At 37.6% G+C, this 17,564-nt stretch overlaps 1 protein-coding gene across 1 annotated transcript in view; it reads right to left on the bottom strand.

The window, feature by feature from the left end:
* Positions 1-17,564, bottom strand: part of BANK1 (B cell scaffold protein with ankyrin repeats 1) — a 137,765-nt gene that overhangs the window by 67,711 nt on the left and 52,490 nt on the right. The window contains exon 8 of the mRNA XM_053976660.1: positions 10,089-10,285. Coding sequence (XP_053832635.1) covers positions 10,089-10,285 — 197 coding nt within the window. The remainder of the gene's footprint in view (positions 1-10,088; positions 10,286-17,564) is intronic.

Raw genomic sequence — 17,564 nt, 5'->3', positions numbered from 1 at the left:
TTCATGTATCTGAGCTCTAGGAAAGATCACCATGTACTTTTACATATAAGAAACACTGATATGTGAATATTACATCTAAAGCAACACTCAAAGGATAAAATGAAGAACATCTTTAGAATTACAAAGTGCTAAAAACAGAATTGCAAATTTCATGAGCCAAAGACTAGAACAACTTTGTTAAATCACACTACTGACACCAATTTAGAAAGAGGGATGTTCATATATATTTCCTCTCAATGCTGAGATCAAAAATTGAAGACATCAATAACCATGGAAATATTTACTCACTCAAGGGGCTATTCTAAACCACATTTCTATCCTCTGTACTGTTGTGTTATGAGCTTGGTGTAGTACCAATAGACTCAATAACACTGATAAGACCATTACAACAATCTGTGTACCAAACTAACACAAAACTTCCTGCATTCAGAAAAATCTGTGGATTAATCTAAAGTTACTATCTAAACAAGTAAGCAGTCAACTATCTAAACAATTAACATTTCAATGTTGACTGAATTATAATAAACACAATGCAGTTCCGATGTACTTTATATGCAAACTTGCTTCTTTGTTGTTTTATTTGCTGAAAACCTAGTAGGAAATATCTTTCTCTCTGCATTACACAGTTGCATTTAACATGCATAAAAGAAAAAGAAGTTAAAAGTAAAAACTCTAGTCTTTAATTAATAATCTAGGAAAAATATATGAATAATTCTCACTAATTATGACTGCTTTCAAAATTCTGAAATTATGTGTTCTGGATTTTCCGGAAGAAGAGTTTTTTCTTGTTCTGTATGTGCATGATTAACTCAGCCTCATCCCTGGGTCTGTGTTGTTTAACTGTTATGAAGAGAAGAAAGAATGCAATGCTATAATATTCACTAGCTTTTACAGTTAAAACGTCACTGATTGTGCTGTCAGCGATGAGAAGTGTCCCTGGGACACAGTGGCCAGAATTGACTGTAGATCTATATACCTGTACTAGATTGTGTAACCTTTAAACCCTTTTTCCTTGCAACACAAGAATTTTAATTAATTTGGAAAGCACCTTGCAGTCATATAAAGTCTCCATGGAAACTTTTGTTTGACCCATTTATATAAGACAGCACAGGCTATCAACTGGCAGCAATTTTAAAAAATATATCCAATTAAAAAGGATCTTTGAAGGTTTGTTTGAATGATCCAATTAGGAGTCAAACTTACTCTATTACTTGCATGGTGGCACAGATCCTCATGTCTGTTTTCCTCAGTAGCCCAAGGGCGACTTGCTAGTGTCTTCCATATGGCAGGAGCCATCTCTGCCATATTCTCTACTTTTATTCTTGGGCTTCTTAGAAAGTTGTATTTATTAACAGCAGATGAACTCAGCTGGAATTCAGAAGGCCACAGGTGGCCAACTGCAGGTCCTAAGCAGTTCTTTAATATTTCAAGGATGGCTCCCAACTCATGTCCCAAGGCTATATAGGAGCAGCAAAATAATCTGAAATCTCAGGAGCAAGTAAAATCATGCCAACATGGCTCTGAAGTTTGGCACCATCAGAGAGTGCCAAGATCCAGTGATGTGCCACACATTCACAGTGAGAGCTGTGGGGAGCCTTTAACAGCTGCCCAAGAGCAACTCCCAAAACTTCAAGTGTAAAGATGAAGATTCTGGCATATGGCTTGTGGGGCTGAGGAGGTCTGCCCATGTCTGCTACATACGCAGCATAAATTTCAACTACAGTGATTGTGATGGTTATTTAACGTGTATTATAAAGCAATTTATTAACAGTTACATTGGCTTTTTCCCTACAAAAGGAGACATCTTTATATCAATTGCTCAGGTTCTTTTGAGTTTGGTAGGGTGTGGGAACTCAGGAAACATTTTTAAGCTCTCCTCAAACAGAAGAAATAATTATTATTACTAGACACCCTATAGTTCTGGCAATGAAATACTAAATAATTTACTGTAAAACATATGGGGACAGGAAAATCAAAGGCAAAATGAAGAGCGTGCCTTCTGTGCAGGGTCCTCAGACAGAATTATAAATTGAGACCTTGGAGGGCTGTGTTAAACGGAACTAACACTATGCAGGGCAAAGATGGATTTTCTTAGGTAGTTTCCATATAATGGGCTTGGTAGCTTTGAGAAATGGCTTTCCCTAATGGTCATCCTATTGATGTAGAGCCCAAAGACAATTTTTCTAATTAAGCAATAAGTTACAGCTGTAGCAAAGCCTGGTAACTCACTATTAGTTCTGTGCAGAGCACTGAAACTTCAGATTGCTAAGGACTCAGCAAACCTCTTACCTAACTTTGCTCATTAATTCTTGCTTCTCTACCTCATTTTTCCAAGGGCTCTGAGATCAAAACACTTTCTTCAGACCTCACAATGTCACTCAAAATATAGGTGGATTTGGCTCAATTATAATCACCACAACAATTTTAATAGCTCCTTACCTCTCCTACTCTTCCTTCATTTTCCCCCATGAAATTGAAAGAGCTTTATTACTGTTTTTTTCTCTGTGGTGGTCTTTTTTTTTATTTGTGTGGGCTTTTTTTTTTTTTTTTTTTTTTTTTTTTTTTAAATTCTGTTTTTTTCCCTTCTGAGGGACTGGAGAAAGGCATTGCTGATATGAACACATCTTTCTTTGTGCTCAACAACTTGTAAGATATGACAATGTTTGATGCCTCACAGATCACTGGAAGGCAGCCAAAGGGCATATTCCAGATAATCAGGCCGGCAGCACATGCTATGTAAAGGTAAACCTGCTTCATGAGAGCCACACACGTACCTTCAAATTGCTGCAACTGACAGAGGCTAAAACTTGCTTCTAGACTTTCCATTGAAATGCCTCAGTAATCCTTCCTTCTGCAGTAAACTGGCTAGCAGACAATTTTATAAAACTTCATTTCTTTGCATTGTAAGGACTTCTGAGACATCTGTACTTAAGGAAGAAGACCTCCACACCTAATAACACACTTAGTGATATCATCAGTGCAGGAAGGTTGACTGAAAGGTGAAAGGAACATCTGTTAAAACAGAAAACGGTGGGGTTTTTCTCCTTGGGAAAATTTCTTGCTTAACTTCATGCAACTGGTTTGTAACTTGGGTAGAGGACTCATGCCCTCATGATGAAAACACACTACATAGTGACTAAAAGTTCTCAACATCTACAAAAATCTCTAGCCTTTTATAAGCTTCCTGTGCCTCTAGCTTTATCAATTTCTAAACAAGCTGAATAGAAAAATGACACCTTGTACACAACAGTATTTCATGTCCAATTTGGTCACTTTCCATGACACAGGTTAGGCAGAAGCAGCTCATTTTCTAAGACATCCTCAAGCTAGTGCACAGTCTTCATCTACTTCAACTTATTCACATCCACATGTGTTTGTAGACACAGAGGCCAGATTTGACATAGACATGCCACTGATTTCTACAACAACATAACATGGTCACTTATTTTCTCTCTTTCCTATAAAGTATTGCATCTGCATTTTTCATTAACATAAACAGCTTAGCCAAATGTTTTTAGATGTTCAAACAAATTCAGAGCTTAATAATCCAGGTAAATTATAAGAATGGTTCTTTTCAGCCTGTAGAGTACTTCTGAAAAATGGGACACTCCCCATCCCAGCTTCCCAAATGGTCCCCCTAGCCATTTATGTTTGCTGATCTCACACCAACAAACAGTCAGAAAAACCTGTGAAAATCCTTATTTTAGCTTTTACAATCCTAAATACATTTAAGAACTGAGGTATCATCATGGAATCCTTTTGCATTTTCTCTACTTCTAATTCACAAGCATTTTGTGTGAAATTCCATTAGTATTCAAGTTTCCATTAAAAAACGTAAAAGTTTTTACTTATCGTGAATTGCAAATAACTGACTTCCACTGTGTCACTGCTATAGTTACAGAATATCAAAAGATGAGACAAAATACCAGACAATTCCTTGGAAAGAAACATTCTCATTCATTCTAAATAATACACAAATTTCAATAGGCATTTTATACAAAAGTAAGGTTTCCAAATCTCCAGTTCCACTTATCATTCTTTTTGCAAGAAGTTTGCAGTCAATTGCATAGTTATTGACAGGAGATGTAATCACAGTTAAGGTGCAAGGTTCTAACCTGAATAAAAGTCAATACAGAAACTTAAAAAATGTGTGTAGTAGTGTAATGGCTGGTTTTTCAAAATGAAAAATCTAGCTTTTCCTCCTTGAAGCCAAAATTTTCTGTGCTCAGTCTGTACCTTATCTCTTCACTAAAGCATAAATTGCCTGACCTCAAAAGGCAGTATATGCTAGCAAGTTTTTATTACAGGGAGCACATACCTCTGAAAACATAAGAAAAGAGGAAAATGTTGTCACCCAGTAAAACAAATTCCCCAAAACAAATCTTAAAGATAAAACACCAAGACTGGATAATAGCAAGCTTCTCTTAAGAATTTGATTTGCGAATATCCACTCACTAAAGAGTATCAAAGAATACAGTCAGTCACTTACTCATTTCAGCTAGGTAATTTCCAGGGTACCAAAGAATGCGTGTAATTGACATATTGTGGCAAAAATTGAATCCAGCAGGCTTCACCAAGGACTCGCTGGTGGATTAGAAGGAATTTCAGAAACCAGACTAACCCTCTTCTCTGTCACACAGTCTACCAGATATTTGAAAGCAATGAGCCATGGCCCCGTGCAATACGGCAATAGCATTTAAAATAATTAAAGAAATATTGACAGCAATCAGATTTATTTAAGATTCTTCATCTTTCTACATGTGATCCTTCCCTGGCAGAAAATTAATAGCTAAGGAAGATGTTGCAAATAGATGTAAAAATCTGTTTCTTGGTGAGGAGCTCTGCCACATTACATAGCCTTTTACAGAAACACAAAGGTAAAAATAAATGGAAGAATAATACTTCTGTGTTCAGAAAGCACTGATCTCTAAGGAGCTTCTAGAACTCCCTAGCAAATTATAAGAATTCTTGATGAAGGGACTCCTGCAGTCTAAAGATTTCCTGTCATTTGGCAATAGTAGCTACAAAGCCAAGTAAGATTCTTTTCACATAAAACAACTGAGACGAAAAGTACCCTCAATTTCCATAACACCCTGTTTTTGTAGACTGTTTTCTATTTCATCAAGCTGAAGATACTTCAAGAGATTCTGTATTCTGGTTTAACCATGCACTTCAAAGTAAGAGATGAAAGGGGAGAGGTGTACAATGATGAATTACTTCTCAAACTACATTTCTGCCCATCCTTTAAGTTTGCTATGATTTATAAAAACATAACTTGGCATTTCAGGAAGAAAAATGTCTTTCCTCCCTCCTCTGCTATCTAAAACATATCTTCCATAAAACAGCCTTTGAGTGAAAATTATGACCAGCTAGCTGTAAGACTGTGCTTCTCTCTGCTACTGAGGGAACTTCTAACAGTAGTGAACTCAGTAACTGAGGGTCTAGGCTTTGCAGGATGTAGCTCAGCAGAGTTAGAATTGCTGTAACTCTCCTTTCTGGAAAGAAAACAAGCTTCGTCTGAACAGCCATGGCAATCTCAATCTACACCTTCCACCAATATGTACAGAATTGAATACCTATTATATTTTCAATAGCTGCCTAAGGGATGCCTCAAAAAGGCAGATAGAAAATGAAGTTAAACAAGAAATCCAGACAGAGTTTTGGTAGTGGCAGAGGAAGAAAATTCTTCTACCAGTCTCCTGTTCTGCTGCAGATTGTTACAGACCTAGTGACAGGGCAAGTTAAAAAAAGTCCAATTGACCTGTCTTTTCTGCCTTAGACTTCTGGTAACCAATTCTGAAATGTCAGAAGGTATTTTAAAAATAAAAATTAATTTGTGCTGTCTCAAATGTATGGTGACAACACAGAATGACCTTTCAGTTTTTATATTTAAATAACATTTATGCCATCCCTAGGAATCTGCTTTAAAGGCTGAAGCCAGCAATCAGAAAGCATTTGCATTAACCAACCAATAAAACACTTTCTGAATTGTGGTTTTTTTGTGATGTATACCACAGTGGTACACAGTAATCTTCCTAGCTATGACACATTCAGCTACACAGCTCTTATTAAAAGAGAGGAGAAATTAGAAACCCCAAGTGCTGGAACAAAGAATTGAACCCGTGCCAAAGCACAAATGCCTAAACTGGCTACCAGTGTGACCTCCAATTTTAAATGGTCAGGTCACAAATTGAACATACTCCCACTCCTTACTCACCTAGATGAAAGACGATTTCTAAGCATTATTTTTAAAGTCTTCTTTTGTGTGCTGGATAAGAACATAATTTCAGCAATTTCTTTATAATCTGGAGGTAGAATTTTTACACAGACTTAGAAAGCCACAGCTGGTGGCAAGAAGAACAAGCTCATGTCAAAGCAGCATTCAGAGACCGAGCATATGCAGAAGGCAAACATCTGTAATAGAGCCCTGATATGCCAGAGAACTACTGTCACTTAACAAGGTACTGCCTGTCACAGGTACTGGAACAGCTGACTGCAGATATGTTTTGACCTGTGGCTAATGGCAAGCATTTCCTACTGGCATTTGAGCCATCAGCTGGATCAACCAAGCCCCAAAGGCTCAAATACAAGGACTCCTGCCAGCATGCCTATCGAATGTCTCTTACTAGTTTTAAATTGACACACTTGATTCAAGCAATTCAGCCTATAGGCAATTGTGGAAAACATTCAAATACTTGAAGGTATAGAGGAATAAAAAATCAAAAGACTAACAATTCAGGGTGTTATTGCAGAATGTTAAGTGTGTCCCTCTTTTATGCTACAGAAGAGGGAATTCCTTTATCTGAACTATAATGAAACACGCAGAAATTAGAAATGAATGCCCATTGTGCTAAAATGCAAAAAATTACAATTTGCTTAATAAACTGCTGGCACATTTGAAACTGAGTTTCATTATAAACACCACTGAAGACTCTTTCAGGCACAGTTTCACCAATTTAGTGCCTTTAATACAAATCTTTCAAGTATTGTAGTGTTCCCTCACCATAGCAGACATTTTCAAGGAGCATCTGAAATGCAGAAATTCTGACAGAGAAGGCAGACACTACCATGGTGAAAGCAGAGCTATATACAGGATCCTCATGGGTGTGAGGTTTTAGCATTTAATGACCCTGCGCTGCACTTTACGCTGGTACAAAAAGCAGAAAAATCTCCTCTGTCTGCATTCATCCAGCTGAGGAGCATGCCTTGTGATGTGGGATCCTTCCCTTGTGCTTTGCTTTGACACATCAGGAGATCAGTTCCCAGCACAGCCACCAGGCACTCCAGATGTGCCTTCCGTGGCTGTAACACTTCCCACATCGACACTGTCAGTGTCCAGCTGCAGAAAGAGTTTTCCCTTTAAACAAGGACAGGACACTTATGCCATTCAGATGACCCCATGTGAAAGCCAGCCAGCTCCCATGGCTCACCTCTGCCAACAGAGCCCTGAGCACATTTCCATTAAGCCTGCTGGACAGGGAAAGTGGAGGGCCTTAGCAACAAAGCAGCAGCAAATAAAAGCCCTGAGCACTGATCTGCTCAGCAGACACCAAAAAGGGCTGCACAGCCCGCTGGGCTTGAAGGTAGAAAGAGTAGCTGAGTTGTTGCCACTTCATCTTCTGATGCTCTCTCTTATAATCATCTCAGGGAATTCCTACTCCCCTAAGAATTCTCCAGCTCAAAATCACAGTTCTGGGTTTTGTTGTTTTTTTCTCCAGCAAATGAAAGACACTTTGCAGGATTTTAGAAAAATCAAATGTCTGTTTTAATGCATTCATTTTTCTGGAACCTACTGCTCTTTAAGATTGAAGCAATGATTTACTATGTGTATTTTGGGGCTATTCCTTAAAGGAACAACCAAACACAAGTAACACTTTTAAAACAGTGTTGCCAAATGCAAAAGTACTGCTTTTTTAATAATAAGTAATGTCAACAGCTGTAATGGGAAGTTCCAGGAACATGGTTAAACTAAATTCTTCTTGGCTCAGAGCCATGCAAATATTTCTTTTCTACATTCCCATCAATTACAGAGGTACAGTAAGTGTTTTTTTGCTTAAGTGCACTATTAGAGGGGACACAAATAAACCATTTTTCTTCCAGTGCTTGGAGCTAACATTTCTATAGTATCATATTACACATTTGGCAGACTTGAAGTATGCTTAGATTTTTACTTGTGTTGCATTAGTAAGTGATGCCATTTGAATCAACTGAAAACAGGTAGTAGAACTGCATGTCCTATCCAGACTACACACATTTACAGTGTCCAAAGAGTAGTTTTTACTTCAATACTGGTCTAAGTATTCATGCTTGGGAAAGCAGAGAACAATTATTGTTAACTGTTTATGTGCAAACAATAGCAGGCACGTCTCATCAGAAAAGTGTTTTAATGAAATATTACATTATAGAGCTCAGCTGCCATTTTAAATATGTGGTTTAGACTGCCGAATTTATACTTAAGACTTTATTAGGGCAATTAATAATCTTATTAATAAAGAAAACCTAACTAGAGGTATGCACACACTTTAAATGCTTTTCAGAGTGAAATAAATCACCCTCATACGCACTGCCTTCCATCACAGACAAGGTCTATCAAAATGTGAAAAGACTGTAGAATTGCAGTGTACTGTCTGTGTATCACCTTAGTCTGCCTGTATCATACATGCTTGTCTTCCCTTGAAGAAGCCCCAAACCAGAGTATGAGTGCATTAGGATAAAAACAAAATAATCTATTTTCTGAAACTTCCAGTTCCATGTGGAGTGCACAACAAAGGGACATCAGAAATTGAGTTCTTACAACACTAGTGTTAAAAAAAAAATGTCCTATGGAATTTATCATTATCAGTAAACACAAAAAATTATCAATGGACACCATGTTTCCAAAACAGTTTGTCATTCATGTTTCAACTCTTCAGCTCATATAATCATCTTAAAAAAGAAATCAAGGTATTTCACCAAGAGTTAAGCATCACCTTTTTCATATTCTGCCTGTTCTTACCAATCCTTTAAACATAGCTTTACTGGGAGTATCTGACCATGGCTGACAAAGACAGCACCTAGCCAGATACACAGGTAGGGAGGTTAGGGAATACAGTTCCATTCTCTTCAAGCCAAACTGATAAACTCCAAGAACTGAAAAGCCTGACCTTACACATCAGACTGCTACTGTCAGGAGGTTTCTGACCAGTGCAAGGGTGACTGTGGGGCAACTAAAGCAGTTAGAAATTGTTAAATGTGAAATTATTAACATGGTGATCCAGGAAGACAGAATGGTTTTATGGACAGCTTTATGCTGGATGGTAGAGAGGAACACTCTTTTCTTGAGTTGAATTTGATTTCAATTGCAGTATCAAAAACTATAGAATTATCATATCTGTACACATCGCAGTTAGCACAAAAAGAGATGAAATAGGTTAAACCTCTCAAATGTCACTATAGTACATTGCTTTTTTACTGCAATTCCGTTAGGTTTTATTTGCAATAATTTGCATGGTAGAACTATGGAGAGACCCTTATTTTACTATTACCTTTCATGTGGAAGGGCAACTATTGCCTCAAACCCCTCCTGCATACCCAGCTGAAGAAATATTTACTCCATCTAAAGGTGATAAAAAATGTATCCTTCAGTAACAGTGGCATGAACAACCATGGCAGGGAAACAACTCATTTTTGCATGGTGAAGAACAGCAGTGTTACAAGAGTTCATAGTCCCTTTTAAAGTGACCTTTAAAGAAGTCTTTATCTCCTACTCTAAACAGCTGATCTAGACTACTTACAATATAACCATTGTTTGGGTGCTGAAAGCACCAATCTAACCAGGCCACATAAGGTACTTCTGGCTCACTGCTCTCCTTTCCATTACAAGCCTAAAATTTGAGCAGTGCAAAAGTTCCCATCTTCACCAGCAGTGCACAAAGAAAGTGGCTGTACCCCACTCTGACCCCTCTTTCTGAGACACAAGTACAACAATATTTTCAGACAGAAAGACTACAACATATTAGTCTTTACAAGGAGTGGCGCTATGGGATCTCAGTAGAACAACATCTTAGCCCCCTGGTTGTAGATGACATATGGAAAGCATGTGGACTTACTGACAATTCTTTGAGTAATTTTCTTAATTCCTTGTGCCCGTGCTTCTTCGCAATACTTTCTGGATCATCTCCATATTTATTGGTTATTTTGCAAGCCCGTGTGGCCTCAGGACAACTGAGTAGAAACGCTGCAAGTTTCTTCAAGCCAAATCTGGCTGCACAGTGAAGCAGGGTAGGAAATTCTTCCAAATGGCTATCTGTATAATGGAAACAAAGTCTTAAGAAACAGAAATTCTGCTTTTATAGAACACCTTCGTCTATAAACATCTTTTGAATATTAATGCTGTGGAATCACAGTTATCAAGCTCCCAGTATTGAACTAACAGCCAAAGAATTATTTTTTCAATTACCAGTTTTACAGTGCCTATTAATAAAGGAGCCTTTGGTGTAACTGAGAAATCTCATTTTTATCCCGACAGAGGGATTTTAAAGCACTTCAGTTCTACTGAGAAATAAGCTTTCTTGCAAAGGGCAGAAAATTCTACAGCCAAGACAGGCTTTTGCTTAGGTAGAATATTTTTGAGTGGGACATTTTTACAGGTGTATGATGCTATGTTTCGATATTAAAAATAATTTATGAAAATTCACAGTACTACCAGACACTTGGAAAAATTTACTTATCCCTGTAATGAAAAATCACAGAATTTAAAGATGAATTAGATAAAAGTTTTTAGGATTTATCAGAAATAACATGATACTAATTTCTATCAAAAACCATTTTTACACTGGAGAACTGGGACATTCTGTTTATCATTTCAGCATCTTCCTGTATTTTAACTCTATGAGTGAACACAAGTAACATACAACAACAACCAAACAAGCAGCAACAAAAAAAAAAAAAAAAAAAAAAAAGAGCTCAAGCATAAAAAAATACTCCTCTCTGCATTCATACTCTACTTTCTGATTACTTGTGGTTTGCTGTGTACCAACTGGTCTATAAATCAGCATTGCAGTGTATCTCTTCTCCAAGCATGCACCCAGCCTACCCCAGGCACCATCAACTTTTTGCTCCCTGAGGGTCTTTCCTACCCAGTGCATGAAGGACTGCTCTCCCTAGTTTGCTTTGAGCCTGGCTCCTGCTAGGGCTCCACTGCCAGCCCCTTATTCATCTTATTCCCCATCACTGTCTGCCCTCTGTGCAATTCCAGTGATTTACTCATTCCCATAATTTCTTTCTTGAAAGGCTCCAGTCTAGTTAATTGTGCCCTGTAGAGAACCAGCTCCACCACGCATACTGCTCTCCCCTCAACCTTCTCCAGCTTTACTGTAACTATTTTGAGATGACAGGAGAAGAGTTGCACATGATACTCAACTTTGGGATGAGCCATGTAATCCATGCATTGCCATAATTATGCCCTGGTTTGTTCTCTATTCCTTTTCTAATAATTCCTAATATTTCATTAGCTTTTTGATCTGCTGCCTAGCAACAACTTGATGTTATCATGGTACTGCAGGGTCTGATTCGTGAGCACTAACAGCCTGCTCAAATCCTCTCATTTTGGATGATACCATAAGACTGCTTTTCTTCACTTGCACTACTTTGGTTTTACCTGTAATGAATATCATCTGATATCTGACTGCACAATGACTAAATCCCTCATTCCCCACCCCCCATTAGCCTTTTTCCTTACTACCCCCAACACCTTGTATCACTAACAAAAAAATATTTTTCTCAGTTGCCTGCCTCCCAGTTTTGGTCAGTTATTTGTCCATACCCAGTCAGTTACTGACTTAAGCATGTTTACTGACTCTTAAAAAAAAAAAAACCTACAAGAAGTTCATGAAGCCAGACTTCACATTACAGAAGACTTATTTTATTAACACTTATATTAGTTTGTCCTGTAGAGATAATACAGTAACCTGCTTCTAGGTCACAGGGTCACCTGAGAAACTGGGTTTGGGCATCAACTCCTGGTTTGGTCACACCTCCTAGTACGAAAAAATGAAATACTGGATTGTTAGAAACCCAGATATTCTACTTCAAAATTTCCTCAGAGCTCATAAAGAATGCCAGTTAGTCCTGGTAATTTCCATGTGTTCAGCCTGCCTGTTTTTGCAATAACTTCATGGTCCCTTCAACTCCAGACAGTCTGTTTCCACATGTCTCCCATCCAGGACTACAGCTTAGGAATTTACACAGTTTTTTCTATCTTTCTTGAGTTTTATTTTATATCCCTGCCATCAGTTGTCCCACAGGTTAGCCAGCACATTTTCAGCCCATAGTGTGTTGGAAGAAGTTATGACTTGTTATGGAAATCTCTTAGCTGCCAGTCTTTAACAAACTTTCTAATTTTTACATTCTTCTGCATAGTGAAATTTGGCTCATTTGTGTACTTCCCCTGCCCACCCTTTTTGCTCCAGCAGAATCATAATATGGGGGAGAGTAAAATCTTACCCCATCATCAAATATAAGGAACAAGAGCAGTTCTTGGAATAGGAATAGCTAAGTACTGAGAAAAAAATGTTAGGACAATTTTGACTGCATTTTGGACAAAGAATATTCCAGCACGATCCCATTCCAATATTATTTTGACAGTAGGTATTTGAGTGGGCTACAATTTAATCAAAAGTACCATTAACAACCCTCAACTGATTTTTAAACAAATTTAGTGTTGTCTGACTTTTATTTCCACCAGGCAAAGAAAAATCTAATCAAGAAACTGTAAATACACAGCACCTGTGTAAATCAAGCCACTTGTTTTAGAAGCTTTGGCAGGTTGAACTTTGATCTACAAGAGTATGTGTTGTGGTTTATATTCCCTTGTATTTGCAGCGTGCTTTAAAATCGTTTGGGCCATAATAGGCAATCTTGAAACTACATAGCAGCTAGGGTTTTTGAGACAAGTACATGCTACACAACTACTTTACTCAATATTGCTCAACATTTTAATTAAAGTTCCACAAACCAGGTCTGATTCTGTCATTTGAAGAACCATCACATTTAGCCCAGAGTATATGCATTTGACTTCTTATTTTTGTCTAGATTTTTCTAAATGTAAGAAAAAATAGGATTCTCTTTAAAAAAAGTGTTCAAACCTGAGCTAATATTTAAAAAAACTTCCACAAATCCTCAAACTGCTTTTCTTAGTACTTATGGGTTTTGCTATTTGTTTTTTCAGATGTCTAGCAATGCAGTAGGTACTCCATAGCTTGCACCCAGTTAGGCAACACCTGAAGGTCAAATATAGCCAGTAGAAAGAGCCTTAACACTGTATTAATAACATGGTCCAAATGCATTTCCACTCAGATCAATAAAACCCCAAATAAAAGGTTACAAATCTGAAAGGCAATCAAGTCTATATTACCAATGGACTGGATGCTATGATTTCTTCACCAACAGAAAGAGAGGAAGAGTAGGTGGTATTCATAAGCCTGCTTTAGGCAGGTATATACCTGCCTAGAATGCATTTCTGCACTCTTAAGGTAACACAGAACAGAGGCATTCCAAAATCCCTTCAGCTCCTTGCACTTGAGCTGTTTTTCCTGGTCACCACTCAATTCCTCCCTAGCCGAGTTTGATATTCAGGCAGGACTACTACACTTACACACTTTGAACATCACAGGAAACTACATCATTAACAAATGAAATACCTCAGCCAGCTATGGAGGATGGTAAAAAGAAAGAAATCTATAAACCAATTTCCTAAGACAATTTTTTTTATATTGCTCCTTGTAGTAAGCAGGGGGGAAAAAAAGTTTCTTGTCTTTGTTTGCTTTGCAATTGCTTTTTTCCAAATTGGTTGTAGGATTCAGCTGATTCTTAATCTGGGTGAAAATAAGTTGCAAAGGCAGGAAAACTTTAAAAGCAACATTGGTGGTATAGTGAGATCTTCTACATAAAACTCAAAAAGGAAATGAATGGTTCAAATGGACAGTTTTAGTCTCTTCTGCTCATGAACCCGAAGCCTGGTGGCATCGAGTTGTGGCACAAGGCAAAAAGTCATTGTGAGGACCCACAGATGACTGAGCTTCACTAACTTCAGACAGTTTTAAATGCTCTGATTTTCAGGCACTCAACTGGCAGCACCCTGCACTCACACAAAGTAGGACACAATCTTCAAGGGCCAAACTTCCCCAGTCTTGCTGATGAACCCTCCCTCAAAGCACTGAGCTCCTTGAGGCTGCCTCAGTACAATTGCTGTCTTGGTAAATGCGATATTGACGGTGGAGATGGCCACTGTTGTTTCAGCAACATTTCAGTGACCATTTCTGCATGCAGCTGTGGTACCAGTAATAATAATTAGCTAGTAACACAAGCCAATAGCTTTGCCTCCCATGCAGTGAAGGGAAAAAGATGTCCTTGGACTTAGCCTCTCAGAAATTCCTCCCCCAAATCCATATATAATTATGAAATACAGTAAGGTTAATGACCTCAAAAGAGATGACTGAAGCTTCCTGGTCTTTGTTTTTTTGCCCCCATTGTGAAAAATAACATCACTAATTATTTGAATCCCTCCTAAGTCAGTAGGAAAATGTGAAGAACCAGGTTCTATAGCAGAAACCAATGATAACTATGGGTACCACTGTCAAAATAACAGGTGAGAAAAGCCCACTACAAGATCTATTTGTGCTTGTTTTTTAAATTATAACTGTTCTTTAACTGCCAATTCTCAAAATTAAGCTGAGCTCTTAAGACAAATTAGATGTTCAGCTGTAAAGAAAATTCCATCATACTATGTTTAACCACTTCAAATAAAGTTTTGCATTATACACAGTAGGAAGAAGCTGTAATTATTTGATACCTCATGTGCTTTAGGCAGAAAATGCTATTCTTGAACTTGCAAGTCTGTCACACTGAATTGGTGAAAATTGCTGGAAATTTTCTTTGCTGTGAAACTGGAACAACTGGTGCATTTCAGCTAACTATATAGAACTGAGCAAGAGCAGTAAGGGTGTAGTAGGGATAAAGTAGCTTTTACTCATCATCAGTCCTTTAATGGAGAATGTTAACAGAGAAAAGCTGTGGCTTTTTTGGCACCTACACTAAGAACTAGTTCACAGATGATCACAAGCTGGAAGGAAAGGTTAAAGTGAAAACCCTCAAGTGGCACACTATTAAGTGCTTTAAGGTGGCTTCTTCAACTTTCAACTTACATTGAGGCCAGTGCTTGCTTTTAATTAAAGTTCTTTTTGACATACACAAGGTTAAGAGTTAATTGTTGGGGTTTGTTTGTATGTTTTGTCCTGTCATAGTCCTTTCTCTTCTCTGCAGAGAATTCTGCAAAACCTCAGCTACAAAACAGAGTATAAAATCCAATATTACTCTATCATAGCATTGTCTTAGCCTGTGGGAATTTTCATAAAATTGAAGTAAGGAAACAGAGCAGCCTACAGTGATATTTCTGCACATCTTGTAAGACATCCTCCTTTTATTTCCCAAATTATTGAAACAGGACATGGTTGTTTTTCTTAGCAATTTAAATAGCACCTAAGATGACGTCTACAGTGCCAATACCAGTACCTTCTCTCTCCCCCCACTACTCTGCTAGAAGCTAAAAACCCTGACTCTATTTCTTCTTTTGGGATATATGTTTCAACTTGGAAAAAAGAATTACAGAAATCAGGACAGAATTTGCTATGTTGTTAGCAGTTTTAGGTGACAAAAAGCACTGTTTTCTTTAAAGCAAGTTCAGGACTTTTCATAAGCATCAGTAGTTGAGTTTAATTAGAGAAATAGCAATAGATAACTTGTAAAAAGGGAAAATTAATTAATTCTGGAAAATGAACCAGGATTTCCTCAAGTAAATGGTTTTTTTCCTTGGACAGGAAACAATGCAACAAAAATTCCCAAATCTGAGGATTCTGAGAAAAAGGGCTCACCAAAAAGAAACATATTTCTCAATAAATATTTTGAAACACGAGTTTGACTGGATTCTATTACCAGAATATAAAGGAATAATGTGCATAAAATATTATCATATATTATAATATTATACAATACCCTGAAATCAATTCAGTATGGAATGTACAATATTTCAGACAGCATTTCCACCTTTAGTTACAGTCTTTCACAGGAGATGACACTACCACTAAAAATCCCAGACAAGTCGTGGCTCTGTCTCCAGCTAATGCTGCTTGTTAAACATAACATTTTCCAGTGGTTTCCATTCAGTCTGCATTTAGCTCATCTTATCAGAGTTAACCTTTGCCACCTATCTTGACATTACCAGCCTAGACACTGACTGCTCACAAACACTGCACTGTCATACTAAAAAAATGTCAAACAGCCATTTTGGTGATGGGATTGGCTCCTTAAAAATTATGTAAGCAAACATGCATCTCATGATATTTTAATCTAAACCACTGTCTGTACAGGAAAGCATCATACTGCATTTTAATTTCTTCACATCACACGCCTTTTGTATTTACTTTTACACTCCCAAGTTTTTGATCACACAGCTGCACTTTTTGTGAGAAGTCAAACCATGCAATTCATTAGTTATCCAATAAATTAATTGTAAGTTCTTCATTCTTGGTTCATTTTGAGGTCATATTGAGATCTTTCAAGTGCAGCAATTTATCAGCTGTACCCTGATGTGCAAGAATGTTCAAATAAAGCATCCATGTAGAACAATACAATTTCTCTTCCCTATACCTCATGCTGAAAGCTTGCACTCCTCTCATCCATTACTGGACATGTCTAGTGGCTGTTTGGGATGCTTTTATGTGAGTCAAAGACACAGGTTTATATACCTTTCAGGCAGAAGAGGGATGAGAGTCTAAGCCTCCCACATTCTGAGTGCTTCCAGTGGCTGCAAACACATTTTTTTAATGAAGAATCTGGGCATCTAACTTTGCACCCTCTTTTGGGGCCATGCATCAAACCAGTTTGTTTTAAGGTCACTATTGGCTCAAGCAGTCAACTTGCTCTTGAAACACACAAGCTTTTTGGGGGCCATAGCAGGTTGGTTAGCATTATTCTCAATATTCAAAAACATCACCAGATCTAACAGTTCTTAGAGAAGTGAAAAATCTTTTACTCATCAACTAACATTTCACATAGGGAAAGACTGTTGAATCTGTGTTATCCACCCCCATCCTGCAGTCTTGCACAGGAAAATGTTAAGGACAGGCATTTATTTGCTCCCGCTAACTTCAATGCTTAAGCTCATTTTCACATTACAAGTTGAATCATGTTTATCTAATACAGAGGAGTAAATTACATCAACAAAGAAAAGGAAAGGAAACATGATGGCAATCCCTGTAGTGCTACCTTCAAGACTTGTTTGTATTTGGTTATGAGAAGTGGTAGGTTTACTGACCGTACAGAGCTCATTTCTCTCTCAAAACCATAGTCCAGCTACACAAAACAGAAGTCAAGCAGCATCCTGAACACATCTTTCTCAAGTATTTTAGAAGGAAAACACATTTTCTTGAGTAATGCTTTTCCCGAAAAGTTTCCTAAAAATGCTGAGGTTTAATACACATTTGAAATAACATCATAATGATGCTTTCAAAACACAAGCTAAATAACCA

This window comes from Vidua macroura, chromosome 4 (assembly GCF_024509145.1).
Source record: "Vidua macroura isolate BioBank_ID:100142 chromosome 4, ASM2450914v1, whole genome shotgun sequence".
NCBI classification, from domain to species: Eukaryota; Metazoa; Chordata; class Aves; order Passeriformes; family Viduidae; genus Vidua; species Vidua macroura.
The sequence above is the reverse complement of the archived record's forward strand: the minus strand, read 5'-3'. Positions and strand labels throughout refer to the sequence as shown.